The 14,128-nt window shown below is 45.8% G+C and overlaps 1 protein-coding gene across 1 annotated transcript in view; it reads left to right on the top strand.

Annotated features, from left to right (window-relative positions):
- The window catches only part of LOC126235696 (hepatocyte growth factor-regulated tyrosine kinase substrate), a 125,502-nt gene that overhangs the window by 75,821 nt on the left and 35,553 nt on the right, over positions 1 to 14,128 (top strand). Inside the window, exon 10 of the mRNA XM_049944447.1 lies at positions 13,779 to 13,952. Within this exon, the coding sequence (XP_049800404.1) occupies positions 13,779 to 13,952 (174 nt within the window). The remainder of the gene's footprint in view (positions 1 to 13,778; positions 13,953 to 14,128) is intronic.

Here is a 14,128-nt window from a genome sequence, read left to right as displayed (position 1 = left end):
TTCATCTCTCGCTCCTTACTTCTATAACCTATGAGTTTAAAGATGTATAATTATGACACCATTTCAAAGTACGGTATCAGATTTTATTTCAGTTTAACACAGAGACACCCTAGATGAAATGGCCCTACAAAATATAACTTCATATATGCTCTACCAAATAAATTATTATTTACTTCATTAGATTATGTTGTGGGCAGTCATTATTCCACCTATGTGTGATGATACATTCATTCCTACACAAGGAACAATAGGCTTTGTGTTTATTTGTTTTCTCCCAGTTCAAAAAATAAACATGCATGTAATGAGGTTTATTCTTTTTTTGTGTTATATGGTGCGCCTCATCACTTTCGCCACCCTTAGCGTCTTATTTGAACTGTAACAGACATACCGTAATCGTATAAGAGAAAAGAGAGAATCACTTAGTGACACAGTCACTGCAACAACGCAGAAGCAAAGCAAAGTTTAAGGCAAATTTGAGGAATGTTATCATTTCTGTATCTTAGACTTCCAGTTTCTAGCTTAACCAACATAGATGTACACACTTTCACATATGAGTATGTGCATGTAAAACTAATTTAACGTTGGCATTGATGCTAATGCACTGTGTAGTTGGTGCAATACTGCTTCAGAACAAAGCTTTGATGCCAATATACAGTTTGATTTGTTGCTCAGAATATTTTGATAATTGAAGCTGTATCATTAAAAATAGAAAAAAATTGGACTTAAACCACCCAGTATTATATTACAATGAAACATGGGAGAAATGTTCTTAAAAACGTGAGATTGAAGAAATTGGTGAAAATATGTGAAAATCCGGAAGACCTGGCAACCCTACAGATAACGGATAATGTGTGCAGTCTGGTGAAATGTTTACATGGGCACCAGCCACAGGTTTTTTTTGAACAAGTTGCATTCCAAGTAGTAAACCCCAGACAGTAGTGGCCTGCCAGTTTTCTCATGGGACAGCCATATGGGCTCTGACTTTTGGCCAGCAACAGTGGCGGCTGCCGGGTATCATGTTTGGCCTCAAAAGTAGGCATTTGTGATGGATGTTGGTTGGGAGCGGCTGACCTATCTGCTACCTGTGGTGGAACCTTGGCACAGACACCTCCGAGCCAGCTGGGTGATAGGTTCAGTTGCAACACTGTTTTGTTGGGAGGCTCCTGATTGTGGCACCATGCTCATCTGCAGCCTCCCCAGCACACCTTCCACTGTCCTACCATTGACCGCAGAATAGGGTGCCTGCAGGGAACTGTTGCCTCAGCTACCACAGTCTCCTGTCCCTCAGCTGTTCAATGGACAGTCTTTTGCTGGAAAATCTGACACCAGAGGTTGTTGAACAAACGTGGCCATTTTGGCCCCTTTTCAGGAGTGAGGGATTTAGCATCTCTGCTATTGGAGGCAGATGAGCTGCTCTGGGTATCACAGTGGAATTGTGCAGAACACAGGTGTACTTGACAGTGGCAATAGGCTGGCCCAGCAGTTCTTACATTGACCTGAACTACCTTGCACTTATCCTTCACCTTCTGCTGTGGTTTGTTTCCTTTGTGCATAGTTATTCAGTCACTCGCATTGATTGTGTTTGCTCCATGCGTGTTTCTACATGCTGTTCGGACACACTGCTACGTTGCAGGCTTCGCAGCAATTGCTTGAGTTCACTTGCCCTGTCTGATATGACACAGTCATCGTAAAACGTACAAAGTGAAAGGGTGCAGAAATTTTGATACCACAGAAACTTTAAAATGTGTGCGGAAGTTACCATGCTAAAATTTCTCCTCCCACAATGTCAGATATGAATCAATGAATGTATCATGTTACAGCATTATTCTTGTGGTGATTAATGTTAGGTAAGATGTTGTTCCATAAACCCATGTTTTTTTTTTTATGTATTGAACATGGCGCTTGGCTTTGTTTGGAACACCTATTTGAGGTATTTGTTGGGCTGAGGTATTCATTGGTGTAAGGGTGGCATTGGGGCACAGGAGCAGATGCCATGATGTCAGTGCAAGTGCAGCAGACAGACCTCATCACCAGCCGCAGCTCCAAGGAATACAGCAGATGGATGATCGTGTGAATCCAAAATGAGCAATGTTGAAGAAGAGAATACCAACCTCTTATTTATATTTTGGGCAGTCTCTTGTCTGAAGTCTCTTATGATAGCCTATCCTGAGATATTATACAGGGTGGATGTATCCGCCGCAAGGCAACTGGGAAAAACCAGGAATTTTTCCATCTGGAGAAAACTGGGAAAAACCCAGGAATATTTCATTGTTTTAGTTTTCAGTGTAATTTTGGTAATTTTGAGGGGTAAGAACTGATACTCTAACAAAGAATAGTACTGCAGCAGTAAAACATAAGTTACGAGAGAAAAACACCAAAGTAAAACTGGAGTTGTAGAGAAAATGCGCATTTACAACAACAAACAAAGTGTGTACACAAGCGTCTGCCGACAGCAGAATGTGCCGAAGGTTTTAGGATGACCAAAGGTTTTAGGATGAAGACTATGCAATACTTTGTGACAAAAAAACTACTTTGTATGAACAAGACGTCACAACTGTTTAAAGATCTAACAAGTTGTGGGAAAAATATTGTGAATGGTGGTTTGAGAAGTGTTACTTTCAAAGTAACTTTCCTTTTATGCAAGATGACTTACGTTATGTGTGAAAATGTGTGATGAAGTTTTTAAATCACAGAGCATTTGACTCTCACTTAACACTTTGAGGACCAGCCACTTAGAAAAATGTCGAGCCAGAAGACTAGACATTTATGTTATAATTTAAAGTTTCACTGGCTTTTTTCTGTTTAATATATCTTTAGGGGGTAACACACTGAAAAAAGACCAATATTATATGTGAAAGCTTAGCTTTTCTTGTGGCTATAATACATTAATATTAATTTAAACCATTAACTTTTCCTATTTGTGTGTTCATGCTGCTTAACAATGATGCTGCTATTGGTTGACTACTCCATGTGTCCTGTGCTTCGAATATCTGCTGTCATTGGCTGGCGAGATTACGTGACGTCAGCTATGATTGGCTGACAGAAGCACATCACAATAAAATGTGCAGTGTACAAGCTGCTGCTCATGAAAAATATTTCAAAATGAGGGTCTTTTTTTTTTCTAGGTCATGTCTCCTAAAGTGCCGGGAAGTTCTACATTGGTATATAAAAACCTTTACCATTTGAAGGATTGATAACTTTAAAGTTACAAGGGAAAGTATACCGTCACTTAATGTGGAGTAATGTATTTTCGCCTGGAAAAAATTGTATTTTCAACTGGGAAATCCGGAAAAGATCTGGGATATATATATATATATATATATATATATATATATATATATATATATATATATATATAACAGAGGGAAACATTCCACGTGGAAAAAATATATCTAAAAAGAAAGAAAGTGATGAGACTTACCAAACAAAAGCGCTGGCAGGTCGATAGACACACAAACATACACACAAAATTCTAGCTTTCGCAACAAACGGTTGCTTCGTCAGGAAAGAGGGAAGGAGAGGGAAAGATGAAAGGAAGTGGGTTTTAAGGGAGAGGGTAAGGAGTCATCCCAATCCCGGGAGCGGAAAGACTTACCTTAGGGGGAAAAAAGGACGGGTATACACTCGCGCGCACACACACACATATCCATCCGCATATACACAGACACAAGCAGACATTTGTAAAGGCCTTTACAAATGTCTGCTTGTGTCTGTGTATATGCGGATGGATATGTGTGTGTGTGTGCGAGTAAAGGCCTTTACAAATGTCTGCTTGTGTCTGTGTATATGCAGATGGATATGTGTGTGTGTGCGAGTGTATACCCGTCCTTTTTTCCCCCTAAGGTAAGTCTTTCTGCTCCCGGGATTGGGATGACTCCTTACCCTCTCCCTTAAAACCCACTTCCTTTCATCTTTCCCTCTCCTTCCCTCTTTCCTGACGAAGCAACCGTTTGTTGCGAAAGCTAGAATTTTGTGTGTATGTTTGTGTTTGTTTGTGTGTCTATCAACCTGCCAGCGCTTTTGTTTGGTAAGTCTCATCACTTTCTTTCTTTCTTTATATATATATATATATATATATATATATATATATATATATATATATATATATATATATATAGACACACACACACACACACACACACACACACACACACACACACACACACACACACACACCCTCCCGTGGCCACATACACACACTGTTATATGTTGTGCAACCGAGTCTGAGAATGAAGCAATTTGTCAGCAAGAGGTCCAGTCCACTGATTTCAGTAGAATGTCTAAACAATTGTTTTGTATGGTATACTATGCTTCGAAAACTCTAGTAGTACTATACGATTGGCACAGTCACATTACAACACAGTAACACCAACACAAATTTGTGCAGCACCCCTGGAACAGTTTGGGTTCTCCTAAGGATGACAGCAGCTTTTAGTTCTGTACTAGTAGAGGCTGTCCTTGTGATTTAGGGAATATGCCCCACTGAAATTCTGACCTAATCATTGTACCTGCACTGTTGTTACGAATAACAGTGACTACTGGCAGGAAGCCTCTACCAGTTATTTGCCTCCTTCACCTATAAACTCTGCCAGAGTGATCACATCCCAGAAGTCCAACTCAACCTACAATCCCTGCTTAAAGCCTTAGGCCCTTCCCAGAACATATCTCCTGAACCCATTTTCCTCCTCAACCCTATGACAGCTATTAAACACTATCTTTCCCAACATCCTTCAGATTCCAAACCCACTACGTTATTCATCATACACCTTACTAACTGTATCTTAACTCACTCTTACTTCTCATTTAAAGGGAAGGTATTCAAACAAATCCACAGCACAATCGTGGGCAGCCGCATGGCGCTCTCCTATGCCAACCTGTTTATGGACCATCTAGATGAGACCTTCCCAGCCTCTCAAACTGCTAAACCCCGTGTCTGTCTCAGTTTCATTAATGATATCTTCATGATGTGGACTCATGGCCGAGACACTCTATCTTCATTCCTTCACAGCCTCAACACCTTCTCCTCCATCTGCTTCACCTGGTCCTGCTCAACCCAGCATGCCACCTTCCTAGATATTGACCACCTCTCTGATGGCACACCTCTGTCCACATTAAATCCACCAACTACCAACAGTACCCGCATTTCGACAGCTGTCATCCATTTCATTCCAAAAAATCCCTCCCTTATAGCCTGGCCACATGGGCACGGTGTATCTGCTGTGACAAGAATTCATTTGCCCAGTATGCTGAGGGTCTCACCAAGGCCTTCACAAACAGGCACACTAGCCCCCAGACAGTCTGCAAACAGATCTCCCATGTTATTAGCCATCACATCCTCCATCTTCCCACCACCCACAAGAGTCAGCCACAGAGGAGTGTCCCCTTCATCACCAAATATCACCCCGGACTGGAATAACTGAACCACAACCTTAGGACTTTGATTACCTATCGGAATGCCAATAAACCTCCACAACATCCTGGTCCATCCCTATGCCACTCCCAGTCCCAATCCCTTGCCACAAGGATCGTATCCCTGTGGAAGACCCAGGTGCAACACCTGCCCAATTCATCCTCCCAGAACTTCCTATTCCTGTCCTGTCACAGGTTTATCCTACCCCATAAGAGTCTGAGCCACCTGTGAAAGCAGACAAGTCATAGGGCAGCTCTGTTGCAATCATTGCACAGTTTTTAATTTTGGTATGACTACCAGCCAGCCAGCTGTTCACCGCCAAACTGTGGCCAAGAGCAAAGTAGACTACCCTGTGGCACAACATGCTATAACATGCTTGATTTCACTTCTCGATCTACCTAGATCTTCCCCTCCACCTCCAGCTTTTCCATACTATGCAGCTGGGAGTTAGCCTTACAACACATTCTCTACTGCCTTAATTACCATATTGTACTTTCCCTACACCCTTCACCTAAGATTTTACCCCCTCTGTCCTATTACCTCCTCCCCATTCTCATTTGTCACCCTCTTTGTTGCTGCGCTCTCTCCCACCACATTCGTCCATCTTTCCCCGCTCCTCTCCCTTTTTGTTCAATTTTTTCCACCCTCCTGCCCCCCATAACTTCTGACACTGCCCCACCCCCCTCCCCAAGTGGGCTCACGGTTCTTTCGTGAGTTCGTGCATGGTGCACATGGGACCTCGAGCTATTGCAGCTCATTTTTTAATCCCTAGCTGCATATCCTTCTCCCTGTCCCCTTCCTCCCTATCCCCACTCCTTCTCCATTGCCACCTCCTTTTCCTCTCTCGGTGTTCTGATTTATGTCGACCTGACTATTCCCCTGGTTTTCTGTACTGCTTGCAGTTTTGTTCCTTTTGCCTGTTTTTTCACCCCTTTTTGGTGTTTCAGTCCCCACTTGAGGTTTGACCTCCAATTCAAAATTTCCTGTTTTTAGTGTGAGCCATATGGGGAAGAACTCCCTCCCTAGCATCTACGGTGTGGATTCTTCTCCCCTCTCCCATACTCACTGTAGCCCCCTTCCACCCTGCTAGGTCTCCAGCACATGTAGCCAGTCCGTGTGGTGGGGCTGTTGTGTACCCGTATGGCTGAGCCCCCTGACAACACAGGCATCACACTACTGATACCTGAGCTGTTCCCTCCCCTCCCCGTGGTTGCTTGCCTTCTTGGAGCATTGGAACTCCCAGCAACGACCACTGTGCCAGACGGCCCTTGCTGTGGCTGGGTGGGGCCCATGGGGAGAGACCCTGGTCGGAGTGGGTGGTATAAGGACGGGTGCTTGGCACATGAAGTGAAGTGTATCAAGCTGCAAAAATCTAGCCGTTCTCACACGGCCGTCTCTTCGAATGGTGAAGGAACCTTAAATGCTGCCTCGTATGCCCTGGCAGCCTTCCCTTCCCTGGCTCCACCATGGGAGGAGGGCCAGGCTCGCTGTCTTGGGCTGAAGCCCTTTCCCCGTTACCTCGTCTCTACTAGGATGGATGGAGACACTTTCACTGCCATAAAGCCATTGTTTTTCGTGGAAAATATCTAGGATAAGTTTGGTGAAGTGGAGTCTATGCAGTTGGGCTCCCTGCCGATCAAAGCTTCTTCTGCCGCCCAATCCGCAGCTCTTTGTGTCTGTGATCGTCTTGGCAATGTCCCAGTGTCTATACTTCTCACCAATCTCTGAATATGGTCCAGAGCGCCATTTTTCATAGGGACCTTATCCTGCAAACTGGTGAGGAACTCCGGGCTAATCTGGAGTGGTGTGGCGTTAAGTTCGTTCGGCGTGTGCAGAAGGGTCACAAAGACAACCACACCGATACTGGCACCTTCATTCTAGCTTTCGAAGGGGATACCCTCCCAGAGAAGGTCAAGGCTATGTGCTACAGATGTGATGTGAAGCCGTACATCCCTCCACCTATACGGTGCTTTCGGTGCTTGCGTTTTGGGCATATGTCTTCCCGCTGTACGGTGAACCCTTTGTGTGGTGACTGTGGCCACCCAGTCTGTGAGGGAAGCCCTTGTGTTCTGCCACCTGTGTGTGTGTCAACTGTGCTGACCGCCACTCCCCTCGCTCGCCAGATTGCCCGGTTAGAAGAGAGACAAGAAAATACAAGAATAAAAGTCCCTGGATCGCCTGTCTTACACTGAGGCTCGCAAAAAGTATGTCTCTGTTACTTCCTTTCCTCCTCCTCCGTCTCCTCCCACCCCCCTCGTCCGTACCCCAGCCCCACCCCACTCTCCCCTCCACCTCCCCTGCAGTTCCCATGACCTCCCGTCAGGGAGTTGTCCCCCTCCCTGGCCAAAGAAGTGCCTCCCTTCTTTGGCATCTGTTGGTGATCGGGCTACCTCCCAGGAACCCTCTTTCCTGCATCTCACAGGCCAGAAGACTCTCACCACCACTTGGCCACTAGTTGCACCATCAGTGCGCCCCAAGGTCACTTGCTCTCTTTCAGTCGCCGATCTTGCGGATGCCTGTCCTCCCCATGTCCTGCCCTCCTCCACCTCAGAAAGAGAAGAAGAAGAAACATAAATCCCATGATAAGGCACCCATAGTGTCCCTGGAGGTGTCAACTCCCCTCTTACAACCTGAGTCGACATCTTATTTATGGATGTCAACCCATCCTTGTCAGTGAGAAATACTGACAAAGTGGCCTGACTACCTCCTCGGCTCCTCCATGCCTACCTTGGACTCACGCCACATGATCATCCAGTGGAACTGCAACGGATACTATCGTCACCTACCGGCAAATTCAATGTCTTGTCTCCTCTTACTTTGTGTTCTGTCTTCTTCTCAAAGAAACGCATTTCCGTGATGACCAATCTCCAACTTTCCGTGGTTATCGGGCCTTCTGTCAGAGCCCTGGGATAGCATCTGGTGGGGTCTGCACTTTGGTTCGCTCTCATGCCCTTAGTGACTGGAACCCCCTATGTACACCTTGGAAGTAATAGCAGTTAGAGTGAAAACGACTCCAGCAATCACCCTTTGCAATGTCTACCTCCCTCCAGGTAGGCCACTTGCTGGATTAAGGTAGATAGTGCAACTTAGGCAACTCCCGCCCCCATTTCTCCTCCTTGAGGATTTCAATGCCCACCATCCACTGTGGAGGAGTGTCACTTCAGTGGGTCAGGGTATCCTAATTAACCAACTTACCATGGACTTTGATTTGCGTATCCTCAACGATGGTTCCCCTACCCACTTCAGTGCCGCTCATGGCACCTTCTCTGCTACCGATCTCACAATTTCCTCCCATGCCCTCGTGGCTTCCCTACATTGGTCATCCCATGATGACATTTGTGGCAGTGACCACTTTCCAGTGACACACTCATTCCCCTGCTGCCGCCAGGCAGACACGCCCCTACATTGGGCATTCCACTGGGACAATTGGCCTTTATACATGCCTGCTGTCCGCTTTGACACCTGCCTCTTGTATTCCATTGATGTAGTCATTCAAGGCATCTCTGCCGCTCTTCTTCATATTGCTGGCACTGCCGTCCCTTTAGCCACAGAGCCCCCTTGTCACCGGCCAGTACCGTGGTGGACCAAGGACATCACAGTCACTGCCAGGACCGCCGACAGGCGCTGCAGCGATTTAAGCAACACCCCTCCCAGACCAACCTCCTCACTCTTAAGCGTCTCCGAGCTAAGGCCCGTTACTTTATGGAGCGGAGTAAAAAGGAATGCTGGGAGCACTATGTTTCCTCCCTATGGACGTATGCCTCTTTATCACAGGTTTGGTCAAGGCTCCATAGCATTCTGGGCTGTCAGCAACAGTCTACTGTCCAGGGTCTGAACCTCCAAGGATCTCTGTGCACTGATCCATTGGTCCTTGCAGAACACTTTGTGACACACTTTGTGATGGCATCTTTGTCCGCTTCCTACCCTCCTACCTTTCTCCAGCAGAAACACAGAGTTGAACAGACCCCTCTCCATTTCATCGTGCACCACATTGAGCCCTATAAGCACCTTCAGTTGAATGGGAATTGGTGCAGGCTCTTAGCTCTTCACGAGACACAGCCACAGGGCCAGATTTCATTCACAATCAGATGATTCAACACTTGGACTTTCCCCAGAGGCAACAGCTCCTTAGGATCTTCAATCACATCCGGCTCACGGGTGCATTTCTGTCACAGTGGTGGGACAGTATAGCTATGCCTGTCATTAAGCCTGGGAAAAACCCAATGTCTCTAGACAGCTACCGCCCCATTAGGCTTACGAATGTGCTTTGTAAACTGCTCGAAAGGATGGTCAACTCCATATTATATTGGGTACTCGAATCTCGGTGCCTTCATTGTGGCTTCTGGGCAGGGCGATCTCCAACTGACCATTTACTCCAATTGGAATCAGCCATCCTACAGGCTTTTACTCACTGGCGGCACCTTGTCATAGTTTCCTTTGACCATAAGGCGTATGACATGGCTTGGTGCCGTCACGTTTTAGTTATCCTCCATGACTGGGGCTTCCGTGGTCCCCTTCCAATTTTTATCCACGAGTTTTTATCTTACCGGCTCTTCCGGGTTCACGTTGGCACTTCACTCAGCACCCCTCTGATTCAGGAGAATGGTATCCCACAGGGTTCTGTGCTAAGTGTCACTCTCTCCCTCATTACCATAAATGGGCTTGTGACCTCTGTTGGGCCTCTGGTTACCCCAGTGTTCTACGTTGATGATTATTGCATCTGGTGCAGCTCCCACTCGGTGGTGTCTGCGGAGTGCCAGCTCCAAGGCGACATCCAATGGGCCTCTGTGGGCCACCGCCCATGGCTTCCAGTTTTCCCCCTCCAAAATGCGGGTTATGCATTTTTGTCATCGACCCACAGTACACCCTGATCCAGAACTTTATTTAGGCCACCAGCTTCTCGATGTTGTAGCACAGTCCCATTTCTTGGGCCTTATTTTTGATAAGAAGCTGACCTGGCTGCCCCACATTCGCCACCTAGACTACATGCATGCGAAAGCTTAATACTCTCTGCCTCCTGGCCCACACATCTTGGGCTGCAGACCGTTCAACTGTTCTCCATCTTTACCATGCTCTGGTCTTGTCCAGACTCGATTATTGTAGTCAGGTTTATGGTTCAGCAGCTCCTTCCACTTTGAAACTCCTTGACCCTGTCCATCATTGTGGGGTGCGTCTGGCTATTGGTGCCTTTCGCACTAGTCCTGTTAATAGTCTTCTCACAGAAGCAGGGATTTCCCCTCTACATATCTGATGGAGCCAACTCCTTGTTCCTTATGCAGTCATCATTCACCAATTCCCTGACCATCCTATGTACCCTATGCTCTTCACCAATGAGGGATGTCTCCCTCATAACACCAGCGTGGGATTGCCGATTGGCAAGCGTCTCACTACCCTCTGCCAGGATCTCCATATGCACTCACTGGACTGCCCCCCATGTCTTTCCTCCCATACCCTCCCCCCCCTCCCTCCGCCCCTCCCTGGGCGATGCCTAGACCTTGGATTAGGACCGATCTCTTCCAGGGTCCTAAGGTCTCTGTTGCTCCTATGGTTTACCGGCGACTTGTATGTGCCATCCTTGCAGAGCTCCAGGGTGCCACCATCTTTTACTCTGATGGTTCTAAGACTACTGATAAGGTAGGATATGCTTTCACATCTCCTACCGGCTTCGAGCACCATTTGTTGCCAGGATCACGTAGTGTATTTACAGCAGCCACTTACAGGGCCCTCCTTTTGTTTCTCAGGCCTCCCTCCGTAGTGTTTTAATTTGTTCTGACTCGATGAGCAGCCTGCAGGCTATCGATCGATGCTATTCATGTCACCCCTTGGTCTCTGCCATCCATGACCTTCTCTCTGCCCTTGAGAGTGCTGCCTGTTCAGTCATCTTTCCCTGGGTCTCAAGTCATGTGGGAATCCCAGGGAATGAATTGGCTGACAATTTGGATAGAGCAGCAGATACTTATCCCCATTTCCTTTCACGATTCCAGCTGCGGATATGCGGATCTACATCAAATCTCTCTTTGCCCAACAGTGGAATGTCATCTGGAGCACTACTGCTCATAGTAATAAACTCCACGCAATCAAGGAGTCTACTGCTGTTTGGGGCATTTCTTTCCACCCCTCTTGGAAGGAGTCCACAGTGTTATGCCGTTTACGCATTGGCCGTACCCGGCTCACCCATTGCTTCCTCCTACGTAACGACCCACTCCCACAATGTGGTTGTGGCGCCAGACTGACAATAACTCACATATTGGTGGCATGTCCCCTTCTTTTGACTCTTTGTTCTAAGTATAGTTCCCCCTCCCCCTGCAGGTCCGGGGGTTAGAATAGGCCCAAGCAGGTCCGGGGGTTAGAATAGGCCCAAGAAATTTCTGCCTGTCGTACGAGGCGACTAAAAGGAGTTTCACACATTTCGGCCTTTATTAGATGGTCCCTTGTAGGGTTTGACCTCCATTCTTCAAAATTTTCCTGAAGAGCAAGCCAATTGGGGAAGGGCGCCTTACAAGCTGCATCGTGTCAATCGTGCATCAAGATATTTAGCTCACTTTCTCATCATCGCATTGCAGTCCTGCTCATTCTCCATCTCTTGGGCGAGGACACCTTCCTGGGTGTGTTTTCCACCATGCACTATGCAGTGTTGATTTCTGCATCAACAATGACCGTGGACTTCTTTGCACCTGATATCCAGCGTGGTAGCCAGTCCGTATGTACCCTGTTGGTTGTAGCCCCCTGACCACACAGGGATCGCTCTGCTGATGCCTGCGCCATTAACTCTACATGTATGCCAAGGGGTAAATGCCCATTGCCCTGGGGCATTGGGACTCCCGGCAATGGCCATCCTACCAGGTGGCCTTTGCTGCAGCTGGGTGGCGCCCGTGGGAAGGGCCGCTGGTCGGAGTGGGTGCCATCAGGGTGAATGATACGCAATGAAGCGTAGTCCATCATCTCTTACTGGTGGTGAAACACCAGCAGTCCCAAGCGATCATGAGCTGAATTCAACACAGAAGTATGACCCCAAATCGTTCCCCTCTCTGGCCACACCATGGGAGGAACGTCAGGCTAAGGATGGCAGCAGATCTTATTCGCCCCAGTACCTTGTATGTTCGAGAGTTGATCGGAAATCTTTCATGGCAATGAAGCCTCAGTTTTTTGTTGAGCCTTTAGAGGACAAGTTTGGGGAGGTGGAGTGCTTGTACAAAATGAGATCTGGGTCAGTTTTGATCAAAACAGCGTCCTCTGCCCAGTCACGGGAGTTACTTGCTTGTGACATGGTTCTGTTTCCCCCGTCAGTGTGAAACACACGTGTTAATTAGGACTACTGATAAATTGGAAGTTTCTGAATCTTGTAACAAACAAAATATTCAGGAATTTACTCAAGTTCAGGATAAATATGAACAATAGAGACCAAAACATGGACTGAGAGATGTTAACAGGGGATGGGAGGATAGTGAGATGAGATGTGAATGATAGGGAAGTGTGAAGCAACATGAGTAGTGCCGATGGCGAGGAAGTTAAGTGTCACAGTGTGATGTGCAAGTGACCGTGACCATGGACAAATGTATAAATAACATTTAACATGTAACTTAATTTTAATTTAGTTTAATACTAAATGCATTAGTAACTTAAATTGTGCAATACACTCACATACCACTATATTCAATACCACTGATGATTAAATGTGTGATATTGTGAGCACAGACCAGCATCATTTTGCCTGTATGGACTCCCATCAGTCACCAGTTTTAAATATAAAATTGAGCCATTAGCCCCTAGATAGTTTTATGCATTATAGCACCCATTAAAGCAAGTTTCACCTATTAGCACAGGGGGAAATTACCTATTGTTGCAAATCGTTATTAGAAGAGCTTCTCCATTTTGGCTATGGGGAGAACAGCATAATTTTGCCCACGTGAAGAAGTCTTGTGACTTTTCACTGCTGTGTGTTGCAGCTTTTGAATAATGAGTTGTAGGTAAAAAGGATGTGTTAAGTCAACATGCTGGCAGTGTGAGATGAAGGCTGTATTCTTTGTAAGAAATAATGATTATGAAGTACATAAGAGATTAATTTATGTTGACTGTATTGCCTTATATATACTGTTCATAATAATTACTACCAGAATCGTCAAAAGTAATTCTATATATCGTTTCATTATATCTTACACCATTAACTGAATAAAACCGAACTAACGTGGTTGTGGTTGTCAGCTCGTTGTTCTTTCATTTAATTATACTGCAATAGAGTTGGTGTAAAATGTGATCCACATTAAAAAAATTTCTTGGAAAATAACAAATAATTTCAAAGTATATTGCGTAACTCATCTCATAAGATTATGTAGCACTGAAATTATTACTTGCATGAAACAATTTCTAGGACAATAGCCCAAATCAAGGGGAAGAAGAGGACCCAGAGCTTGCTCGTTACCTGAACCGAGCTTATTGGGAAAAGCGACAGAATGAAGACTCATCTGGTCCATCTACCAGTGCAAGCTCTGAACGCAGCAGTCCACGCCCTGGACAGCAGCCTTCTGCACCAAGTCCTAGGATAGTAAGTCATCAGACTTAATGTTTGTCTAAGAGTACATCTCTGGCAGATATAGGAAACTTTAAACCTTCTGAATAGAAAATATTCCTTCGATTATTGTATGGAAATATAAATTTCATCTAGAAATTATTCTGCATATTTCATTACTGTTGCAGTTATGTTACAAATTCTTTGCTGTA

This window comes from Schistocerca nitens, chromosome 2, assembly GCF_023898315.1.
Source record: "Schistocerca nitens isolate TAMUIC-IGC-003100 chromosome 2, iqSchNite1.1, whole genome shotgun sequence".
In the NCBI taxonomy this organism is placed as follows: Eukaryota; Metazoa; Arthropoda; class Insecta; order Orthoptera; family Acrididae; genus Schistocerca; species Schistocerca nitens.
This window is presented reverse-complemented; position numbering and strand designations above follow the sequence as displayed.